The sequence below is a fragment of the Lissotriton vulgaris genome, chromosome 9, assembly GCF_964263255.1.
Source record: "Lissotriton vulgaris chromosome 9, aLisVul1.2, whole genome shotgun sequence".
In the NCBI taxonomy this organism is placed as follows: Eukaryota; Metazoa; Chordata; class Amphibia; order Caudata; family Salamandridae; genus Lissotriton; species Lissotriton vulgaris.
In genome coordinates, this window is record NC_141697.1 from 1,123,271,759 (window position 1) to 1,123,292,182 (window position 20,424).

A 20,424-nucleotide genomic window follows, 5' to 3' on the forward strand; every position below is an offset into this window, starting at 1 on the left:
GATAAGGGCATGGACCACAGTTTTCTGGGTGGTCTTAGGTAGCATCCAAAGGATCTTTCTAAGCCATTTTAAGATTGTAAAACAAATGGCTGTGACCTTGACTGCTTGATGATGCAAGGCTAAGGAGTCATCAATATGGACGCCCAGGTGACGGACGTGGCTGGAAGGCTGTGGAAGAGTTCCCATCTCGGCGGGCCAGCGTAATGGTCCCCAGAGATCTTTCTCCTTACCAAGGATTAAAACCTCGGTTTTATCACCTTTAAGTTTCAAAAAGTTCTGGTTCATCCATATTGCAATTCGCCTGAGGCCCAACTGAAGACAGAATGTAGAGCCAGGGTCAGAACGAGAAAGTGAAAAGATGATCTGAGAGTCATCAGCGTAGGTAAAGAGGGTCAAACCGGCCTGTTCGGCAATGTCAGCTGGACGCCTGACATATATGTTAAACAGCATGGGGCTTAGTATGGAGCCCTGGGGTACCACATAGGGTGAAGGAGGGAAATTGGACCTATCTGTAGCAGAGAAAATCTGAAAAGAACTGCCACCCAAAAAAGAGACAATTCAGTCCTAGGCAGAGCCACAAATGCCAGAAGACCTCAGTGTGTTGGCTTATATGGGATGGATAGTGTCAAACGCTGCACTGAGTTCTAATAATATGAGCGCGACGATATCTCCAGCATCCAAGTGGTGGCGGAGCCTCTCTGTGACCCCCAGCAAAGTGGTTTTGTTGGAAAATCCAGTTCTGAACCCAGATTGAGAAGGATGAAGGATTTTGTTAGTCTCAATAAACTGGGAAAGATGAAAATGGATATGCCTTTCGAGGATTTTAGAGAAGACAGGCAAAAGAGAAATCGGACGGTAATTAGTAAGGATAGCAGGGTCAGCAGTAGGTTTCTTAAGAAGAGGAGTTACTATAGCGTGTTTCCAAAGTGGAGGAACTTTGGACTCCAAAGAGTTTACTGCATTCAGGATGACCTGCATATGAGAACGGTCAAGTTGCTTAAGAATAAAGATTGGCAGTGGGTCATTAGGGGAACCAGACTTAACTTTATCTAGAACAAGAGTAAAAGAATCCGAATTAAGAAGGTGCCAAGAATCTAAAAGAGAGGGGTAGTGCAGAGCTCGGTAGCGAGTGTGATGTGACAGCAGTCATACTAGGAGAAGGTAGTATAAGGTTAGTGGTGGTCAAATTTGGTTGCAATGGCATGGTTAAAGGAGAGTTGGCAATTTCAAGATAGATCTTTTCAATTTTTTGTGTAAAGAATTGAGCAAGATCATCACACTGCTTTTTGTTTAATGGCGAAGGGTTACCTATAGTTTCTGATCCAGCAAGCTTTTTTACTAGACCGAAAAGCGTTTTGTATTCACTCCACTTTTTATTTCCCCTAATTTCCTATTGGAAATCTTCAACCAGTTACTCTTTTTTTCCATTTTTTCGATTTCTGGGGCTAGATCATTTATTCTCTGTACTGCCTGTCCCATTTCACCCCTTCCTGATGTCTTTCTAACTACACTCTCCACTTCCAAGCAAATTCTACATTCATCACCACTCTGACTGGATGCTTAATACTCCCAAATGCTGCTCCTGATCTTTTATGAGTCGTAGACTTTCATTTGTGTCCCTACATTTGGTGTACAGGAACGGAGTGTCAGTTTGAAGAGTTTCTTTCTTCCAGAAGGAATTTATTAACACCATGTATCCTTAGCAAGTTCATGAAGCTAATCTGCAAATGTTTTTGTTTCCATGTTTATCAAATTCGTTTCAAGGTTTATGTAGGTTTTGTAGATTCCACCTAGAAAGATGTTTTCCTCTTCCCCTTTGTTAAATCATAATCACTCATCCCTTGTATTTTAACCACACCTGGCAATGGCACAAATTCACAAAGGTAAAAGTAGACTTCAGTCAAAGTTTAATATTCTCTTGGGTATTCACAAAGGCAAAGTTACGTGTATTAACTTCACGGGAGCAAAGCCTCCGCCCCAAGTGCTGAGACTTCACCCGCGACTCTGCACCTCTAAAGTTAGTACTGATGAATTTACCTTTGTGAATACCCAAAAGTAGTGACGTCCTGTGCAGGTAAGCGCAGAGCAGGGGCAGGGGTGAGGGGTGGTGAAAGTTACAAACGACGGGATAGGGAATGTAAACTAAAGAAATAAATAAAACCACTTACCTGGTGCTCACAGAGTCAGCGATGTGGTGAGCACAATGTAAGTGGTTTTATTTATTTATTTTACATTCCCTATCCATTTGTTTGTCACTTTCACCCCCCTCCCCTGCCCCACCTCCCGCACTTACCAAAAGTAGTATACTTAAAATAAAGTCTACGTTTGCCTGTGTGAACTGGACTCAATATGTCTGATCAGTCCCTGTGAAGAGCTTAGTCCTGATTGTGCTACAGCTATTTCACTTGTCTTTATTTAATGTTAATGCCAGTAGTGATTCAATTATTATACCTTTCCTATATCTCTCATTCCTCAGGTTTCGGAATAGTCACGTTGTGTCAAGGTCCAATAGTTCTGAATGTATTAAAGTTGACTTCTTTTCCGCTAGTAGATTGTGAATAAGTACACATAAGTTATTTATGCCATAGAGAGACACAGTTTAACAAGGACCCATTGATTGCATATTTGTGAGCAGCCATATAATCATATATTATTCTTAAATATTTGTTTTTTATTAAATGAATTATCTCTGCAACAACTAGTTATAAACCAGTGTTTCATCTTTATTTCTTCTGCAGGTATACTGGTTTTTGTTTTGAGTGTTATGTCAATAACACATGCAGTATGGGGATGCCCAGAATCGTGCCAGTGTCACACGTCACCCAAGATGGTTGACTGCAGAAATAGAGGATTTGTTGAGGTTCCACACAATTTACCTGCGGATACTCAGGTCTTATACCTACAAGATAATCTCTTCAGAGCTATCAATCGAACTTCCTTTATTAAAACACCCTGGCTCAAAATCTTAGATCTCTCAAATAATTCACTTTCAAGTCTGCCACCAAATACATTTCATGAACTTCATCATCTACAGATTCTAAATTTATCAAGAAACGTACTTCCTTACCTTGAAAGCAAACTTTTCACGCCACTTACAGACCTCAGAGAACTGGATTTGTCTTACAACTCTCTTGGAAATCTGCCAGAGTCTTTGGGAAATTTTTCAAGAAACCTAACCTTCATTGGAGTCAGCCACAATCAACTTCAAAGGATAGACAGATATTTGCTTGATTCTCTTTCGAATCTGAATATATTCCTTGTCAAAGATAATCCCTGGCAGTGTAATTGTCATCTTATTGGTCTTAAACTGTGGCTAGAGAGCTTCTTGTATCGAGGTAAGTATTAAGACTTATGTGATTGATAAGATGTGATCCAAATCCACCCAGCGCTTGAGCAAAGTAATTAAAAAGAGTTGTAGGTAGTGACATCCATACATTGATGTTCAGCTCGCTTTTTAATAAAGTGTTATATTATGATATAGTATGTATAAATTGGCCAGCAGTCTCATATAATTCCTGACTCCAGAAGTGTTAAGTGCACCCAAATAACAACTCTGTGTCTAGCTCATCAAATTAAAACATTCACTTTCAAATCTGATTAACATATCATTTCAGCATTTGATGATTTTGTGTGCAGATCTCAAAATTTACATAAGAAATAGTATGGCCCAATTACAGAGGTGGCAGAAGTGCTATCTCCTAATGGCATAGCACTCTGGTGGTCAGGTATGGTTTGGTGTCCTTGATTTACCAGGTGCTGGAACAATCAGGAGATTTTACCGCCCAGAAAATCAGGACGGTAAAATCATTTAAGGATCAGAAGTGGGGTGCCAGCCTAACGGGAAAAACTACCTCAAGGTCTATCTCTCCCATAGGATAAAATTGTAGTTGCCTTATTACATTTTATTTGTGTACTTTGCAAATGGGAAATGATAACCAGTTCATGTTTGGTATCTCTAGAATCACAATTTAAAATTCTAACTTGTAGTGAACTAGGATTTTAAATCGCAATCTAAAAATGCCACTTTTAGAAAGATGGCATTTTCTTACCTCAGCCATTTAAGCGCCTCTAGCTTGTCTCTGGTCTCATGACTGAATGAAAAGAATGGAGAAAAAAATCATTTTTGAGGGGGGCTTATCCCTATTTTTCACAAATGACATAGGTATGTTAGACAGATAGAAGTAATGGGACACGGGGAATTTAAGGTTGAAGGGGGGGGATTGAAGTGTTAATCACAAGGTATCACTAGGTATTACCAAATAGTGGTGAACCCATAAATCATTCTGTTAAACTCATCATTATGGCATTATGGTCTCGACACAGCATCAGTAATAGATGCAACTTCAACGGGAGGGGGGAGGTAGGCTCGGGTTTTCTGCCGCAGGCGTTGCCCCACCAACGGCAGCAGATAGCGAGGGGGGGTGGGGGGTGGGTCTCCGCAGTCAGGGGAGGGTGTGGAAGGAAAGGGCAGGGGAGGGGCGGGTGGAGGAAAAAAAATGAATTTTTTTTTAACCTGGTAGAGGGACAGAACGTAATATTTGATTTTGTAAAAAACATTTTCTTTCTTAGGACAGTATTTGAAGAGCAACCTATATGGCTTAATAGAGATGATGGAATGGATGTTGTTTGTTGTCATTCTGCTTTATATCAGTGATGCATAATATTAAATGCTTGGCATGGAACGTCTCAGGGCTGAATAACAAACGTAAAAGGCAGTTAGTTGCAGAAGAATTACGACTTTATAACCCCCATTTAGTATTCCTGTCGGAAACACACGTCACAGATAAAGACAAGAAACTGCTGAATCAACTGGGATTGGACCTGATAGTAAGCTCAAGTGTGGTCTCTCTAACCAGGGGGGTTGCAATCCTGAAAGATAAAAGATTTAGAGCAGAAATAATTAAATCAATCCACGATAAAAGGGGAAGGTGGGCGATTACTCAACTCTGCATCAACAATATGAAGTTTGTAGCCTGTGTTGTATACGGCCCTAACATAGATGAACCCAGAATATTTGATCAGCTAAATATAGCACTATTAGACTGGGAGGGAGAATTAATAGTGATGGGAGATTTTAATTGTACTCTGAATTGTCAAATAGACACTACCCGGCCAGGTAACCAGAAACGAATGTCCAAAACTAGAACTTCTATTCTAGATTTATGCAAGACGCACAATGTCAAAGATGTATGGAGGTACTTACATCCAAACTCTCCTGGCTATACATACTATTCAGCACCTCATAAACTATGCTCTCGAATAGACATGGCCTTTGCCTCAGATTTCCTGTTGAATTCTGCATCAATAGTCATCTACCCCCGTATCTCATCCGATCATAACCCCATCATGGTGGAACTTGCTATCTCATCGAATCGCAAACCTCCCAGACCTTTTACGTTCCCTAGGAATCTAATATCAGACACGACCTATATTCTGCAGTTAAAACTTCATATAAGAGAGTTTTTAGACATCAACAAAAACACTGCTTCATGTTTAATAGTATGGGATGCTTGTAAGGCAAGCATCCGAGGGTTCACGTAATCTTACATCCTGAAACAGAACTCTGAAAGACGTAAAAACGACACAGCCTTGACTTCTGATATTGCTGCTGGAGAGATTCAGTTAGCACTAGCCTTAAGAGATAACTTACCTACTTTGGAAATCTGCGCAAATCTTACCCAGCTAAAATGTAAGACCAAAGAGAAACTTTTAAAAAGAAATAGCATCAAGATACATAAATATAAATTTTCTAATTATGAGGGTGGAGACAAAATAGGCAAAATTCTGGCCTTTAAAGTGGCTGAAGATAGAGTAGATTCCACGATTACTCAAATAACGGGACTTGACAATAAGATATATAGTCAACCAAAGGATATTATCCAACAGTTCGCTAAATATTACGAAACTTTGTACACCCCGGAACGTACGCCTAGCGGCTCTGTAATTGATGAATACTTAAGAGAAAATCCAACGAATCAGTTAACCGCGACTGAAGTAGATGCTTTGGCCATAGACATAACAAGAAAGGAACTAAAAGAGGCTATACTATCATTGCCTATAGGGAAAGCCACAGGGGAAGATACCATTCCATTAGAAATATATAAACTATGCTCAGATGAACTAATACCTCCTCTTTTAGAAGTGCTAATACATATCGGCAGGACAGGATTGGCCCCTAGCTCCTGGAATAAAGCTAAAATAATATTTTTCCACAAAAAGGGCAAACCTAAAGAGGAGATGGGTTCATATAGACCCATATCCCTTATTAACTCAGATGCAAAAATTTTCGCAAAATGCTTGGCCAAAACACTCGCACCGTTAATGCCCAGAATTGTAAATATACAACAACACGGGTTTATAGTAGGGAGGGACACATCTACCCATGTCAACACAGCAATAACAGCATTTGACATAGCAGAGGTCGAGGCTACCCCCCTCGCTATGATAATGCTTGATGCCGAAAAGGCATTTGACCGGGTGGGATGGGACTATTTATGGCGCACACTGGGTTCTTTGGGCTTTGAAGGGGGGTTTCTAAACGGGATCCGTGCACTTTACAATAAACCAACGGCATACATCAGCTATGGAGGGCTTACTTCGTCGTGTTTTCCAATCTTGAGGGGCACTCGCCAAGGGTGCCCTTTATCTCCTCTGCTATTTGCCCTCTCACTTGAGCCGTTTCTAAAGGCCTTGGATACCCAACCAGGAATAATACCATTCAAGACTGGCTTGCATAGCCTAAAAATTACTGCGTACGCAGACGACATTGCTATTTATACGTCTGAGATAATTGAGTCTCTAAGCGCTATTAATCTCGAAGCAGTTAAGTTTGGCACAGTCTCAGGTTATAAATTGAATACACATAAAACTCAAATAATAGCTAACTTTGCCCCCCCCTGCACTGGTACCAGAAATCTGTAAGGCTGCTACTTATCTCGGAGTTAAAATCACCTCAAATATTAATGAACTTAATGCTATAAACTATAACGATCTAATGAAAACTACCATCTCGACTTTGAAAAAATGGCATAGACTCCCACAAAGTCTAATTGGTAGAATGAATTTGATCAAAATGAAAATCATACCCAAATATTTATATTTGTTTAGATCAATTCCTTTGATTTTGAATAGATCTTTTTTTAAACAATTAGATGGGATTTTTGGTAACTTTATCTGGGGATATAAGAAGGCTAGAAGATCATTAAAGGTATTGAAAAATCAGATAGAGTCTGGCGGCTTAAATTTTCCTGACCTGAAATTATACTTTTGGGCATCATATGTAGGACGCATATGGTCATTACTAAATATTGAGGATACATTATTTTATCATCATTTATTGCTAAAAGGCGATTCTAACCAATTCTTGCTACACATAACAGACCCAAACTACTACAAACGGGTCAAGTTTAAGACCGCACGCGATATAATAAGAGTATGGAAGGATATACTTGAATACTGTAAAACCACTATATATCACTCTCAGCTGATTCTATGGAACAACGCCGGTCTACCGAGCATATTCAGCGACGGAGATTTCCGCAGATGGCACCTGAAAGGCATAACAGTTTTGGGTGATTTGTACAACTCTCAAGGCATGCTAGACTTTCCCACTTTGAAACATCTATATGGTCTGTCTGAAACACATAGGTTTAAATATTTACAAATCTATGATTTCTTAGTGCGTAAAAATAAAATCAATAGCGTGTCAAGTGGTGGTATCTGGGATTGCTTAAATTCCAGGAAAGAGAAAGCAATTATCAGCTTGACGTACAAATTTCTTACAGGCCTCAGACCTGACGACAGCGATTTAATAGCCCAAAAATGGAACTCTAAACTTGGAACTAATTTTACAGGAAAACATATAATACAATCTTACACCAATATCCATAACTCTGTACGGTCATCTAGTCTAAGACTCCAACAATACAGAACTACCTACATGCTCTATTATACGCCAGAAATTTTTTCGAAATGGCTTACAAACAATGCTTTGGGAGACAAAACTAAATGTCCGAAATGCGACGAATATGCTGCGGATTTGGTGCACATGTTGTTTTCCTGTCCAATACTCGGGGAAATACTGGGAAGAAGTGGGAAAAATAATGGCTGCTAAAAATATTCTTAGCTCCCTGATAACGGCGCCTATGGCACTATTTGGTCTACATCTGACTAAGCAACCACGACCTGCTTTGGCATCAATACTAATTTCATGCGACAAATTAATCCTAGCTAGGGCCTGGATTAGCCCTAATATACCTAATGTCATGGATTGGTGGTATTTAGTCATTGAAATTAAAACAATGGAGTGTACTCTTGCAGAATTAAGAGGTACCCGCTCGCTTAAGAAATTTGAGAAAATTTGGGGAGACTTAACTGGAACTGAATGACGTAAAGACTAACTCCGATTGACAAATGTATTATGTTGTTGTATTTTTTTTTTTTTTTTATGTTATTTGAATCATGAATTTTTGTGTATGTATGTGACATACCTGACCTTATTAATAACGATTTCTGTATTTAAACAAAATTTTCTGTAAAAATTAAGTTCATCTAAATCAAAACATAGAATGATGTGAAATAATTGTGAATATCTTGTTGTCTCGTACCAGGTGAAAATAAAAAAATGTATAAAAAAAAAAAAAAATAGTATGGCCCAATTACAGAGGTGGCAGAAGTGCTATCTCCTAATGGCATAGCACTCTGGTGGTCAGGTATGGTTTGGTGTCCTTGATTTACCAGGTGCTGGAACAATCAGGAGATTTTACCGCCCAGAAAATCAGGACGGTAAAATCATTTAAGGATCAGAAGTGGGGTGCCAGCCTAACGGGAAAAACTACCTTAAGGTCTATCTCTCCCATAGGATAAAATTGTAGTTGCCTTATTACATTTTATTTGTGTACTTTGCAAATGGGAAATGATAACCAGTTCATGTTTGGTATCTCTAGAATCACAATTTAAAATTCTAACTTGTAGTGAACTAGGATTTTAAATCGCAATCTAAAAATGCCACTTTTAGAAAGATGGCATTTTCTTACCTCAGCCATTTAAGCGCCTCTAGCTTGTCTCTGGTCTCATGACTGGATGTAAGTGATAGTTGAGCTTTTTGTATTCCTCCTAGACAGCCGCGCACAATATGGAACTTAGGTGTGCCTGGATGGGCAATCACTGGCAGAGTGGGAGGGAGGAGCTCTGCATAGCACAACTGGCACCTGAATAGGCTGTGTCCTGTCTCCACACAAAGGGCTGCATACTCCCTGTAGTTAGTCTGGAACCAGGGAAGGCAGGATCCCTGTGGGCTTCAAAGATATACATGTTATGTTATGTTATGTTATGGGGCATTTGTATAGCGCATTATCACCAAAGAGGTCTCTAAGCGCTGTCCGAGAGGAGACATTTAAGAGCTTCTCCCCATTCAAAGGCACAATTGTGTTTAAAATAAGAACTCCAGACACCACGACTTCAGTACAGTTCTGGACCTGTGTATACTCTGCCAAGAAGATGGACTGCTGTACTGCTGAAGTACTGCCTCTCCGCTGGACTGCACTCTGCTGGGCTCCTGTTTTGCTGTGCTGACCTGCTGTCCTCTTGCCTGGGTGAGAAGGACTAGATATGCATTCCTTAAATCCAGAACCCATAGTGACTCCAAGGGCTGGTTGGCTAGCCTGCTGATATGAGGCCTCAGAGAAATAGCAGGCTTTCAACAACTGCACCTAGACTCTGCCATTTGTGAGTCTACCGTGCTGAGGGGTGCCATCCCAGGCCTGAACCTTTAGAAGAGGGCTTAAGGTGCTTTGCCAGTCTCAGTGGATCTAGTGGAACCGAGATATCTCCTAAGCTGCGCGGTGTAACCCTGAGCAGAACTGATGCCTCTCTGCTGCTGTGTAGATTGGACCTGTTGCAGAGACTTGCATCCCCACCACAGCCCCCATGTCCTTCAAAACCACGTCTGCAAGATGTATCCTTGGTGCAATTCCTTACATCTCTCATCAACAGCAGCCTCGATGCCAAACTTCACATCGCAGGCTCCCAGCTCCTCAGAACCATCACATTGCCAGACTGCTCAATGCAGCTCTGACTCCGGACTTTGCATCGCAAGCCCTCGTCGATGAAATCGTTGACACCGACACAACACACCTTCCATACCTCAGAACTGATGAATCTTTTATAGACGCACAATGCATCTTTGATACGGATCCCTGCGTAGCTCCGCAAACCAGGATTTAAGGTACTCTGTTCGGCTGGCCTAACTAGATCCCTGTAGTCGGCCTTTTCTCCATTGCGGTCGGCCTGAGCTCTTGAATGTGTCCCTGTCTGGCGTGAACAGATATCCACAGTTGATGCTTCATGCCTTTTGGCACTATTTTCTCTAGAATCTTTACAATTTAATATCTCCAGTTCTACTAATTGGATTACTGTTGTGTTGGTCTCATGGTATTAATTAAATTAAGCTCTATTTTTCTAACCAAGAGTGGGATCTTTTTGTGTGGTGTTTTCACAGTTTCACTGTTCAAATATTGCACAAGTACTTTACACATTGCCCCTAAGTTAAACCTGACTGCTCTATGCCAAGCTACTAGGGGGTGAGGCACAGGGTAATTTAGGGTTCGATTGATCCTTGCCCTGACAAGGATTACAGTTGCTGCTTGACCAATAAAAAGAGACCACAACAACAAAAATCCAATCAGTAGAACTGGAGTTATGGATTTTTAAAGAAAAATGTGAAGGATAGTGCTTAAAAAGCAAAATGATCTATCTAGTCATGCTAGTCCGGGTTAAAATCAAAAGTTCAGGCCAACCACAATGGAGTGCAAGTCAGATACAGTGCCAGATTAGTCCTGCTGAAGTATTACCTACTCAAGTTTTGTGTCAATCAAGCCAGTGAAGCTGCTTCAAATGAAGTAAAATGTGATGCTTTAAAAGGACCCATTGAATCAGCCTGGCTGCAGCATTCTGCATCATTTGAAGTCTAATAGTCAGGAAAGCAGGAAGACCTAGATATAAGCTTTTTGCGTAATCCAAACAAAATATCACAAGAGCATGTATTATGATCTTTCAGGTCTCTTCTGGAAGTAGATGCAATAGCTTTCTGACCGATCTTAACTTCAGGAAGCAGGAAGAAGAAATCTGCCTAATTTTAGTAGCAAAAGAAAGGTCAGGGTCACACATGATCCCTAAATATCTAGCTGAACAGGCTGGTACTGGAGGAGTATTCCGTTTAGTTGGCAACCTGAGGCTAGAGGAAGGAAGAGCCATCTGACTGAAGAAGAGCACTTTGGTTGTATCCACATTCAATTTCAAACAGTTGATGTTCATCCAATTGGCAATGCCTTTTAAGCACTCTCCCCAGGTCTCAATCAGGGTGGCTAGAGGGGCAAGTAAATATTGAAAAGCAGCAGACTAAGGGCAGAACCCTGTGGCACCCCACAGTCCAGAGGTTTATGCAATGATTTAAATGGGAGAAGAAAGACCCGCTGAGAACGATCTTCCAAAAAAGATCACATTCATGACAGCACAGTGTCCTGAAAGTCAAACAGGCTTAATCTATTCAACAAGGTAGAGTGTGTGCTACCATGTGGAATGCTGCTCACAGGTCTAGCATCACCACCATGAATTATTGACCATTGTCCAGAACTTCTTTGACAGTCTCAGACCCTTCCGATTAGGTGGCCTCCATGCTTTAACCTGTACAGAAACCAGATTGAGTGTTGTGAAGAAGATCATTGTGTTCAACAAAGGATGGCAATTGGTGTTAAACCAGCTTTTCTAAGATCTTCGAAGGTGCAGGTAGCAATGAGATGAGCCTAAAATTGCTGAGCACCCCAGGATCGCATTCAGCTTCTTTATCAGCGGAAGTAGGAATGCGATTTCCATATAGCAGGCAAAAATACCAGATTCTAAAGAGGCATTCCAGATCCTGTTGAGATTTGGATTAACACTGAGGGCAGGCAGTTTAAGAAACTGAGGAGGGCAGGGGTCCTCTGTGGAGCCAGAATTACATTTCAGTAGATCCCCATGAGAATCTTTTTCAGACATTTGGCAAATATCCAACAAAACAGACGCTGGCCTCTTGGGTGGTATTGGTAGATTTGCTGAGCAGGCTTCTAAAGAAGAAAAATCAGAGAGGCTGGTGAGGAGAGCAGGCGGTGGATGAAAAACACTTTAACCACTTCTAGTGTAATAAAAGGCTTTACAATATTAAAGACCTCTCTGGAAGAGTTAACAGCATTCTTGATATTCAACAAGAAATACTCTCTCATCTTTTGTCATGTAAGTTTGCGAAATTTTTTAAGATCCGCCTTCGTTTTAGGAGTGTTTTGCTACAAGCTCACAGTGTGCATTGTAGAGGGCCAAGAGGTGCAAGGACAGTGTTGTGAGAGGCTGTTGGATTGGCACTAAGATCAGGCATGGCATTGTGGACGGGTGAACTGAAACTTTGCGATGGCAGTCCCATGCAGGTGGACGATGCTGCGGCTTCCGCCTATTTTCATGGAGTGGTCTTGCGGTTGCGAAGAGTCTCTGAGTCACACCAAGGGTCCAGGGGCTGAGGGGTACCACTTGGGGGCTACGAACCTGCTATAGCTAGATCCAGGTGCTGGTTGGGTAGCCGTTCATGTCCCTGAGGCTCCAATCAGGAGTCCAGCAGACTAGCCAATGGTGCAATCTGATGACCTGGGCTCAAGATGACGTTGCAGGTCAAGTTCTTCTATCCCAGACAGGAGGGCAGCATGCAGCACTTAAGCGCAGCAGGGCAGCAGTTCTGTTACAGTAGAAGTCCATCAGAGTGGCAGTCCTTGCAGCAGCATAGCAGTCCTTCTTTCTGGCAGAGCATCCACAGGTCCAGAAATATATTGAAACGTTGGTGCCTGAGGTCCAGTATTTATGCCCAGTCGTGCCTCTGAAGTGTGCGAGAAGCTTCAGAGCATCCTGCCTTCCCTGTCCTGGCTCAACTAACTACAGGGGGTTTGCAGCCCTTGTGTGAAGGAAGGACACAGCCTATTCTATTGTTAGTGGGGCTGAGCCCAGCTCCTCCCTCCCATTTTGCCAGTGATGGCCAACCAGGCACACCTAAGCTCCCTATTATGTGTGGCTGTCTAGGAGGCATATACAAAACTCAACTGTCACCAACATTCTGTCATGTGACCAGACAGGCTACAAGCACTAAATGGCGGAGTCTCTAAAAGTACAAAAAATAAGAGGGACCTAGCAGACTGGTTTGGATGCTGTTTTTTAATTTAAACAGACTCAGACCAAAATTACAACTGTCTTGGTCTACATCATTTAAGATATCAATTCTTTAGGACAATTTCAAATTCAGTCGTTTTTTCAATTCACAAGCAACAGATCTGGACAACTCTATATTTTGTTGAGCGTACAAATGAACACAATAGTCTAACGCAAAAATCAAAACCGACAGATTTGGTATTTCAAAAACACAAAAAAACAGCTATGGCAACATATCAGTGAATCTGACACTACAATGATTTATCAGAAAATCAGAATCGTTTTTTAAATGTGCATAAGTAGGTTTGCCCCTTCTTTCTTAACCCATTGTGTTGGCTGCAGTAAACTCGTACAAACAAATACCTCACACTTTGACAGGTGTAAAAAACAGAACACATACTATACAGATATACTATTAGTTTCGCTTAATTTTATCTCAAAGATCTCTTATGAACTGTGTTTACTTTTCCTCTGTTAGAGGACTTGTTATATTTCTCCAACACTGATGAATCAATGATTTTCATGGCACTTTCCCCCAATTGGCATCATTAACTATTAACAAATCGAATAATTTTGGCCTTTGTACAGTGAGCATCTTTTCGCTGCACATAAAAATGTACAAAACTGAAGTTAGAGGGGGATATTTGGTGGAGAGAGCAGACATGAGAGCACCAGATTATACTTAAAGAGGGATGCAATGATGGTACTGTAGCACGGCTGCAGTAGGAGGAAGTGCGTGGTGGATAAAGTGACAGAGCAACATTTGTAGTACAGTTGATGTTAACCTGCAGCAGGGGTAGGAAGTGGGTGTAGGAGCACAGGGATATTGTAGTTCCAAAAAGAGAGGGTAGAACTGTTCAGGGCTTCTTAAACTAAGGAATCCGCAAATTAAGCTTATATTTGAGAACTGCTATGCAGAGAGAATACCTCTGAGACCGTACTCTGCATGCGGTCGCTTGCATAAGGCACAGCTATGTGCCTTTTTATGTGTTTCTGCTTTCCTAAAGCTCATAAAGTCAACTATGCCTTTCTTCTAGCTAGTGCAGGTGCAGCAGACATCACAACTTGGAAACATTGGGCAATGTTTGCCTCTCTCTATTTCTGAGTTGCCCGGAGCAGTAACTACCTCAGAGAAATTATTACTTAAAAGTATGCACTTGAGAAAATCCAATCACATAAAAATTGTCACGCACCTGTGATCGACACGAAAATACACGTTGGTGAAAGGGCCCTAGGTACACGCCTATGAACTTTTTGTGTTATCTAATCTATGCAAGTTTGAACCCTGGCTGAGTTGGTATAGCCTTGCCTCCTTCTGAGGTTAATAAACTGCGCACAGATTTAAGTGGCGGAGAGTGGGTTAGGCCACACAGAGGTTAAAACAATGAAACGTGCATTTTAAAATTGGTGGTCTATGGCAGTGATGTTAAGGCACGCCACTGAGCTTGTGTGATTTTAAGTAGGATGTTCAGAAGCATAATAAAAGATGCTATTAACACCAATTTCAACAGAAAATATGCTAGCATCCTCCAATGGGCTGAGTTGAGTCAAACATGATATGCACGCATCACAGAGACTGTTGCTGCAGGTATAGTAACACCTTAGTTGTCTTACTGACTGTAACCCTGTACCTTTGGTGTGATCTCTAACACAAAAGTATTGTTCATATTTCAATGATCCTTTTATCACTTCTCCAAATGAAAGGACGGATTAACGTTCATTATTATGAAGTTAAAAGGGAAATAAAGGCAATTTACTGCCTACAACATTTTACACTATGCAAAGCTTACTACAATTTTCTGTGCATGCCCGCTACAGTAGTGCAAATGTAGTACTTTAACTCAACAGGCATCAACAAATGCAATATGCTGTTTTGTTTTTTTATAGTTTAAAGCTGTATTTTATTTAGTGCAGTGTTATTGTTTTAGAATGGTATTGAAGTTAGCTTTGATGTAATTAACGGGTGTTACTATCACACAAACATTTAGTGCTAATGTTTATCATCCCCAGAAGGATTAAAAGCTGAATTGCTTACGAGGATATTTAGTCCTTTTACTTTTACTTTTCTCTCAGAATTACACTAGTAGGAAATTATCCCAGTGAGTTATCTTAACAGCTGTACCGGCTCTCCCAGTGTCTCATCATTCAACAGCACCGAAACAATAATTGGAAATGCCAATAGATCAGGCTTTGAGGTGTTCCACCCTGAATCTTGCACTCATGCTTTCAGAGTCGTTTAACTCTGGCTGACTGGGAAAAGGAGTGAAAACCAGGAAATAGTGTCTGCCTCCTTTTGTGCAATGGTACCTAGGCAAAACCAAGAGCATAGAGGAAGAGGAATAAATAATGTAAGAGGACACGTAGGGCTGAAGCTAAGAGTTGTGATACTCAGGACAAGTTGCACTGAGTACCTTGTGGAGCCTCCTGCTTTCTTAACCCCTTCGATGCTGATGACGAGCTCAGCTCGTCATCAGCCACGGGTGACGTGTGCGGATGACGAGCTGAGCTCGTCATGTATCGCGGAAAATGGAAAACAGCCGCACAGCACAAAAATCACCGCAGCAGCGATGCGGTTAAACAAGGTCAGTCTATTTAAAGGGCGTCCAACTTGGCTTTGTGTGTTCAGGTAAATTATGTAATACATGCAGCAGCTTCATTTTGCACATTTGAAATTAAGACATACGATATTTAGGTAAACTAAAAAAGACTACATTCCTACAAATGAAAAAGGATGGGATAGTTACCAGATTCACCAACCTTCTCTCTTCAACTCAGAGGCAAGGATGAATTTTCCTTACGTTTTTCAAAAGGGAGCAAAATGAAGAGGGGGCGTAGCTTGGCAGTAAGATTGGGGGTGTGGGCTTCAGATTTTCCAACAATCATATAATATCAAAATAAGTTTTGACGACAAGCAGGGTGCATGAGAGGGGCTTAAGAGGCAGTGGAAATGGAGATAAATGTGGATTGGTAAGGGTCCCAACTAAGAGAAACCACAATAGTTTGCAAACAAACAGAGAGAGGGAGATAGTGTACGCATTTGGGTCTATGTGTATGTAAATATTCCGGGTAAAATCAGACAGACAGCTTCCATACTGGACTGAAAGCACCAGTACCCAACAATGTAACAGAAAATACATTTATTAGGCGGGTGAAACAAAAGCCACTCCCCCACCCCCGGAAGCTACGTCCCTGAACATGTACCATCAATCTTAGTCGCATGGGCAGACGGTACGCTCAGCAGTGATAGCAGCATGAACACATTTACTTATAGGACATAGGCTGAATATGTTCAATTCCTGGCAACACAAGGGGGTAGTAACTCTGAATGTCCCCTTAGCATCTTAAATGCCTTGCTTCAGTCTCATGTTTGATCACCAGGAACCTTTTAACTGAATAACAGATAAAATAGAGGTGTTGGTTCTAAAGATTTTTCCTTAGATTTGGCAGTCACTGGCTCTTGGCCCATCTCCAGCCTATGCATCTAAAACAAAACGTGTTGGTGTTGCTTTCAATAATGATCTTACCTTCTGTCTAAATGTCAATAAGATTGGTAGTACGTTACTCCCTTTTGAAAAACGTAAGGAAACTGCATCCTTGCCTCCGAATTGAATAGAGAAGGTTGGTGATCCAAGCAACTATCTCATCCTAAATATTGTAATCAAAATGACCAATATTTACAAGATTGCAGTTAGAATTACAAATTGAAACCCTCCTACAAATTCCTGAATAACTAGAACCTAAAGAAACATTACAAGGGGGAATTAAACTAGTGATTGTAGTTTGCTACCATTACCTATAAGGCACCTTGTAACTATCTGTCAAAAAGTCAAAAGAACCAGCAGTGGTCCTATATGGGCCACTTAGAAAACATGAGGTTTTTCACAATCAAAATGTTAAGTTTACATGCTTTTTCAATGTATTCACTATGTAAAATGAGAGGCCTATTGTCTTTGTCACCACATATAATAAGAAATAAAACAAGACTGTAGGCTTTAACTGGAAAATATACATGAATAATGTGTATATCCCTAGAGAGACACATCAGAAAATTAGGCAGACCGAGGCCTCATGCTATTGTGTTTGTTATGGCATTCAAAATGCAACCCACTTCATATTACATGTGTCTATATAACCTAAAACACAGAGTTCTCAATGGAAAATCCCATGCTGTTACATTTCTCAGAGGGTTCGCAATGTAAAGCCATTATTTATGGTGTTTGACAAGAACTTCACAAAGCAAGCCCCTTCATATAGCTTTTGCATGCAGTTCAATGTAAAACCCATTTCTATTCTATTTGTTAGAGAGTTAACTTTTCATAATAAACAGATCAGACTTATGGCATTTGGCACATCTTTTCCAAGGAACCAATCAGGCCTATGATATTGTTCATTGACCTGTCACAATAGCCAGGCCAGATCTACCATATAGAATGTAATTTCTGAAATATAAGCAAGTCTTTTTCACCTGAATCACGAAACTATCAAATCTAATAGGAAGGAAGATCAACATCTGAGCACAGCTAAAGCCTCTCTCTAAGTAGTGCTTATTAAGACTCTTTTTCGGTTGGTCACGTAAAGTCTGTCAACTGATGTGCTCTCAAGCCAGATGTAAAAGGATCCCAGTTGGTTAATGTGTCTGCATGCATGTTTCACAGAGACTCGGATGTAACTCACAAGGCACAATTTTGTTTTACCCTATTAAGATATTTCATTGGGTTTATGCACACTGTGCAAAGGACTTTATATAATGTGCAGGGCATATTTTTAAATAAGAGCAAGGCAAATTCAAACTTTCCTTTTCTGAGAGTGAGAACATTTGATCCAGTAAAATGGAAAGTAAATAGGACTGGTTATTAGGGGGCTAGGAGGTGGCTTCCTAGTGACATTGGAGAGTCTGTAGGACCCTCTTGCAATGAGCAAAAAATTATGTGTAAGAAACTTTTGCACCTGTTCAATATGTGTCACATAATTTGGGACCAAAGTGTCTGGAGTCCGTTGTGTAATAGAAAGTGCAATGGGTACTGGGCTAGTTCTGTAATATGAAAGCGTAATGGTTGCTAAGGCAGTTCTGTAATATGAAAGTGCAATGGGTGCTCAGAAAGAAGGTTCAAACACATGTTCTGCCCTCACTGCACATGCATACTGCAACCCAGAGATTCACATTCACACTTCACACTTATGGTTAAACAGTTCTCCTTAGTCTGTTTTGATGGGAACCAGAAAACACATGAATTGTTTTATTTTTATCCGCAACACATCCAAATATACAGAAATATGTTTTCTATATCAGTTCGGCCACATATCTCTGTGTTTATAGCGTTTTTTAAAAGGCATTTAAAATGTTTTGTGTCAAAAGGATTTTATGCTCTCTGCTTATTTTTATTTCAATTCAAAAAGTCCATGACTCAAATTTTAGGTCAGGCTGCCTTGATTCAGAAACACGCACTACAATCACTGTCAGTAAACGAGTGATGTTGCTGCTAAAGCAGTCCATATGGCAGTGGTTTTGGTTGCTGTAAAGAGAATGTTTGTGTTAGTATTGGCATTTAAGAGAAGTACTGTATGACATTTGGACAAAACGCAGCTATATATTTTAGGTTATTTATGATGTACACATTTGAGCCTGTATGATGATCCTCACCTAAAGGTAATTTATTTGGAGTAAAAGATGCGTTGTAACGGGTGTATACCAATTTATTTGTGCACAGGCAGTGCACTGTCCTTTTTAATGTGATTTGAAAGTGTGCTTCTATAAAGATATGTTAGTAGGACTAAATCATTTAGTGATGTAGGGTATATCTGTTTATCTTTCATAGCAGTTGATAAACCTGTCAGCCTAATGATGGTCTTCCCACGAACTCTTTGCGTTCTTTTCTGCAGCGTTCATTGTCATCCACTTAAGTAACCCTTCAAATATGTCTCAGGCCTGCCATTGCAGCCTTTTTGTGCAGTTGTTAAAATGCCATTATAACCTTGCAAAATCAATAATTGTCAGGCCCAACCCTTCCTTTTTCAAATGTATAAGTCATCCCTAAGGTAGGCCATAGACAGACAAGAGGGCAAGCTGCAGTGTATTTTAAAAAAGTTGGACATGTACTTTTAAGTGTTACATATCCTAGTAGCGAAACATTCTTGAGCTTGTTTTTTTACTACTGCACGGCCTACGTCTCCAATAAAGTAACATGGGGGTTACAATAATTGGGATTGCAATATTACATCATTGGTCATGTTTAGTGTCTCTGGGATTAGTATGAAAAATTCTCTCTCATGGTAAAGTCAGATTTTAAATTGCAATTTTGAATGCCACTTTTAGGAAGTTGGTATTTTCCTTCCAGAGCCATTTAGTGCCTGTAGCCTGTCTCTGGGTCACATGATTGGGTGTCATTGAAAGCTGGGCTTTGTGTATTTCTCCTAGACTGCCACACACAACAGGGAGCTTAGCAGTGCCTAGATGGGCTATCACTGGCAGGATGGGAGTCAGGCACTGGGCACAGCCCTACTCACACTGGAGTCCCTGTGCCCTGCCTCCACACAAAGGGCTACAGTCTTCCTGTAGTTAGTCTGGAGCCAGGAAAAGGAAGGCAGGGTGCCTAAGGACTTGAAAGGGAATTTCTACAACCTTCTCCCACCTTCCAGAGGAAGTGTACCGCACTGGGACTAAGTATGGGCGGAAAATCCGTTCCGCTCGCGGATTTTGCGGATTTTCGGTAAATTCGCAATCCGCGAGATTTGCGAATCTCCCGCAAAATCCGCAAATCCGCGAGCAGCGGATTTTGCTCGCACTGTTCGCGTGAGTTCGCGCCCCGCGAATAAGTGCAAAATTGCAGAAATACGATCTTAGCAAAACTGAAAGTAACTACTTACCAGGTTCAAAAGTTCAGGCTCATCATTAGTAGCCATTTCCTGTAGTGCTTCCTGAGGGGCCCCTCCAGAGTTCAGTTGCCAGTTGCAACTATTATGTGACCCTGCTCTGAACCTCAGAATAGTTACACATATGCCACAAAGGTCCTGAATTACAGCTAAGGGAGACAAGCAGGAGCCAGGCTGGAAGTTAAAATCCATTAATCAGCCCCTAATTCATTATTGTCAGTTGGGGCAGGGCAGGTGTTGTAACTAATTTTGCAACAATGAAAGCACTTAGCAAGTGCAAAAGATCACTAATCAGGGCGCACTAAGGAAGCAGGTGCCAGCTAAAAAAATATT

The 20,424-nt window shown here is 40.9% G+C and overlaps 2 protein-coding genes across 3 annotated transcripts in view; one reads left to right on the plus strand and one right to left on the minus strand.

Moving 5' to 3' along the window:
- The window catches only part of CACNA2D3 (calcium voltage-gated channel auxiliary subunit alpha2delta 3), a 2,559,454-nt gene that overhangs the window by 500,966 nt on the left and 2,038,064 nt on the right, over positions 1-20,424 (minus strand). The gene's annotated exons all lie outside the window — the stretch shown is intronic.
- The window catches only part of LRTM1 (leucine rich repeat transmembrane protein 1), a 66,964-nt gene that overhangs the window by 23,695 nt on the left and 22,845 nt on the right, over positions 1-20,424 (plus strand). The window contains exon 2 of the mRNA XM_086939137.1: positions 2,739-3,335. Coding sequence (XP_086795263.1) covers positions 2,739-3,335 — 597 coding nt within the window. The remainder of the gene's footprint in view (positions 1-2,738; positions 3,336-20,424) is intronic.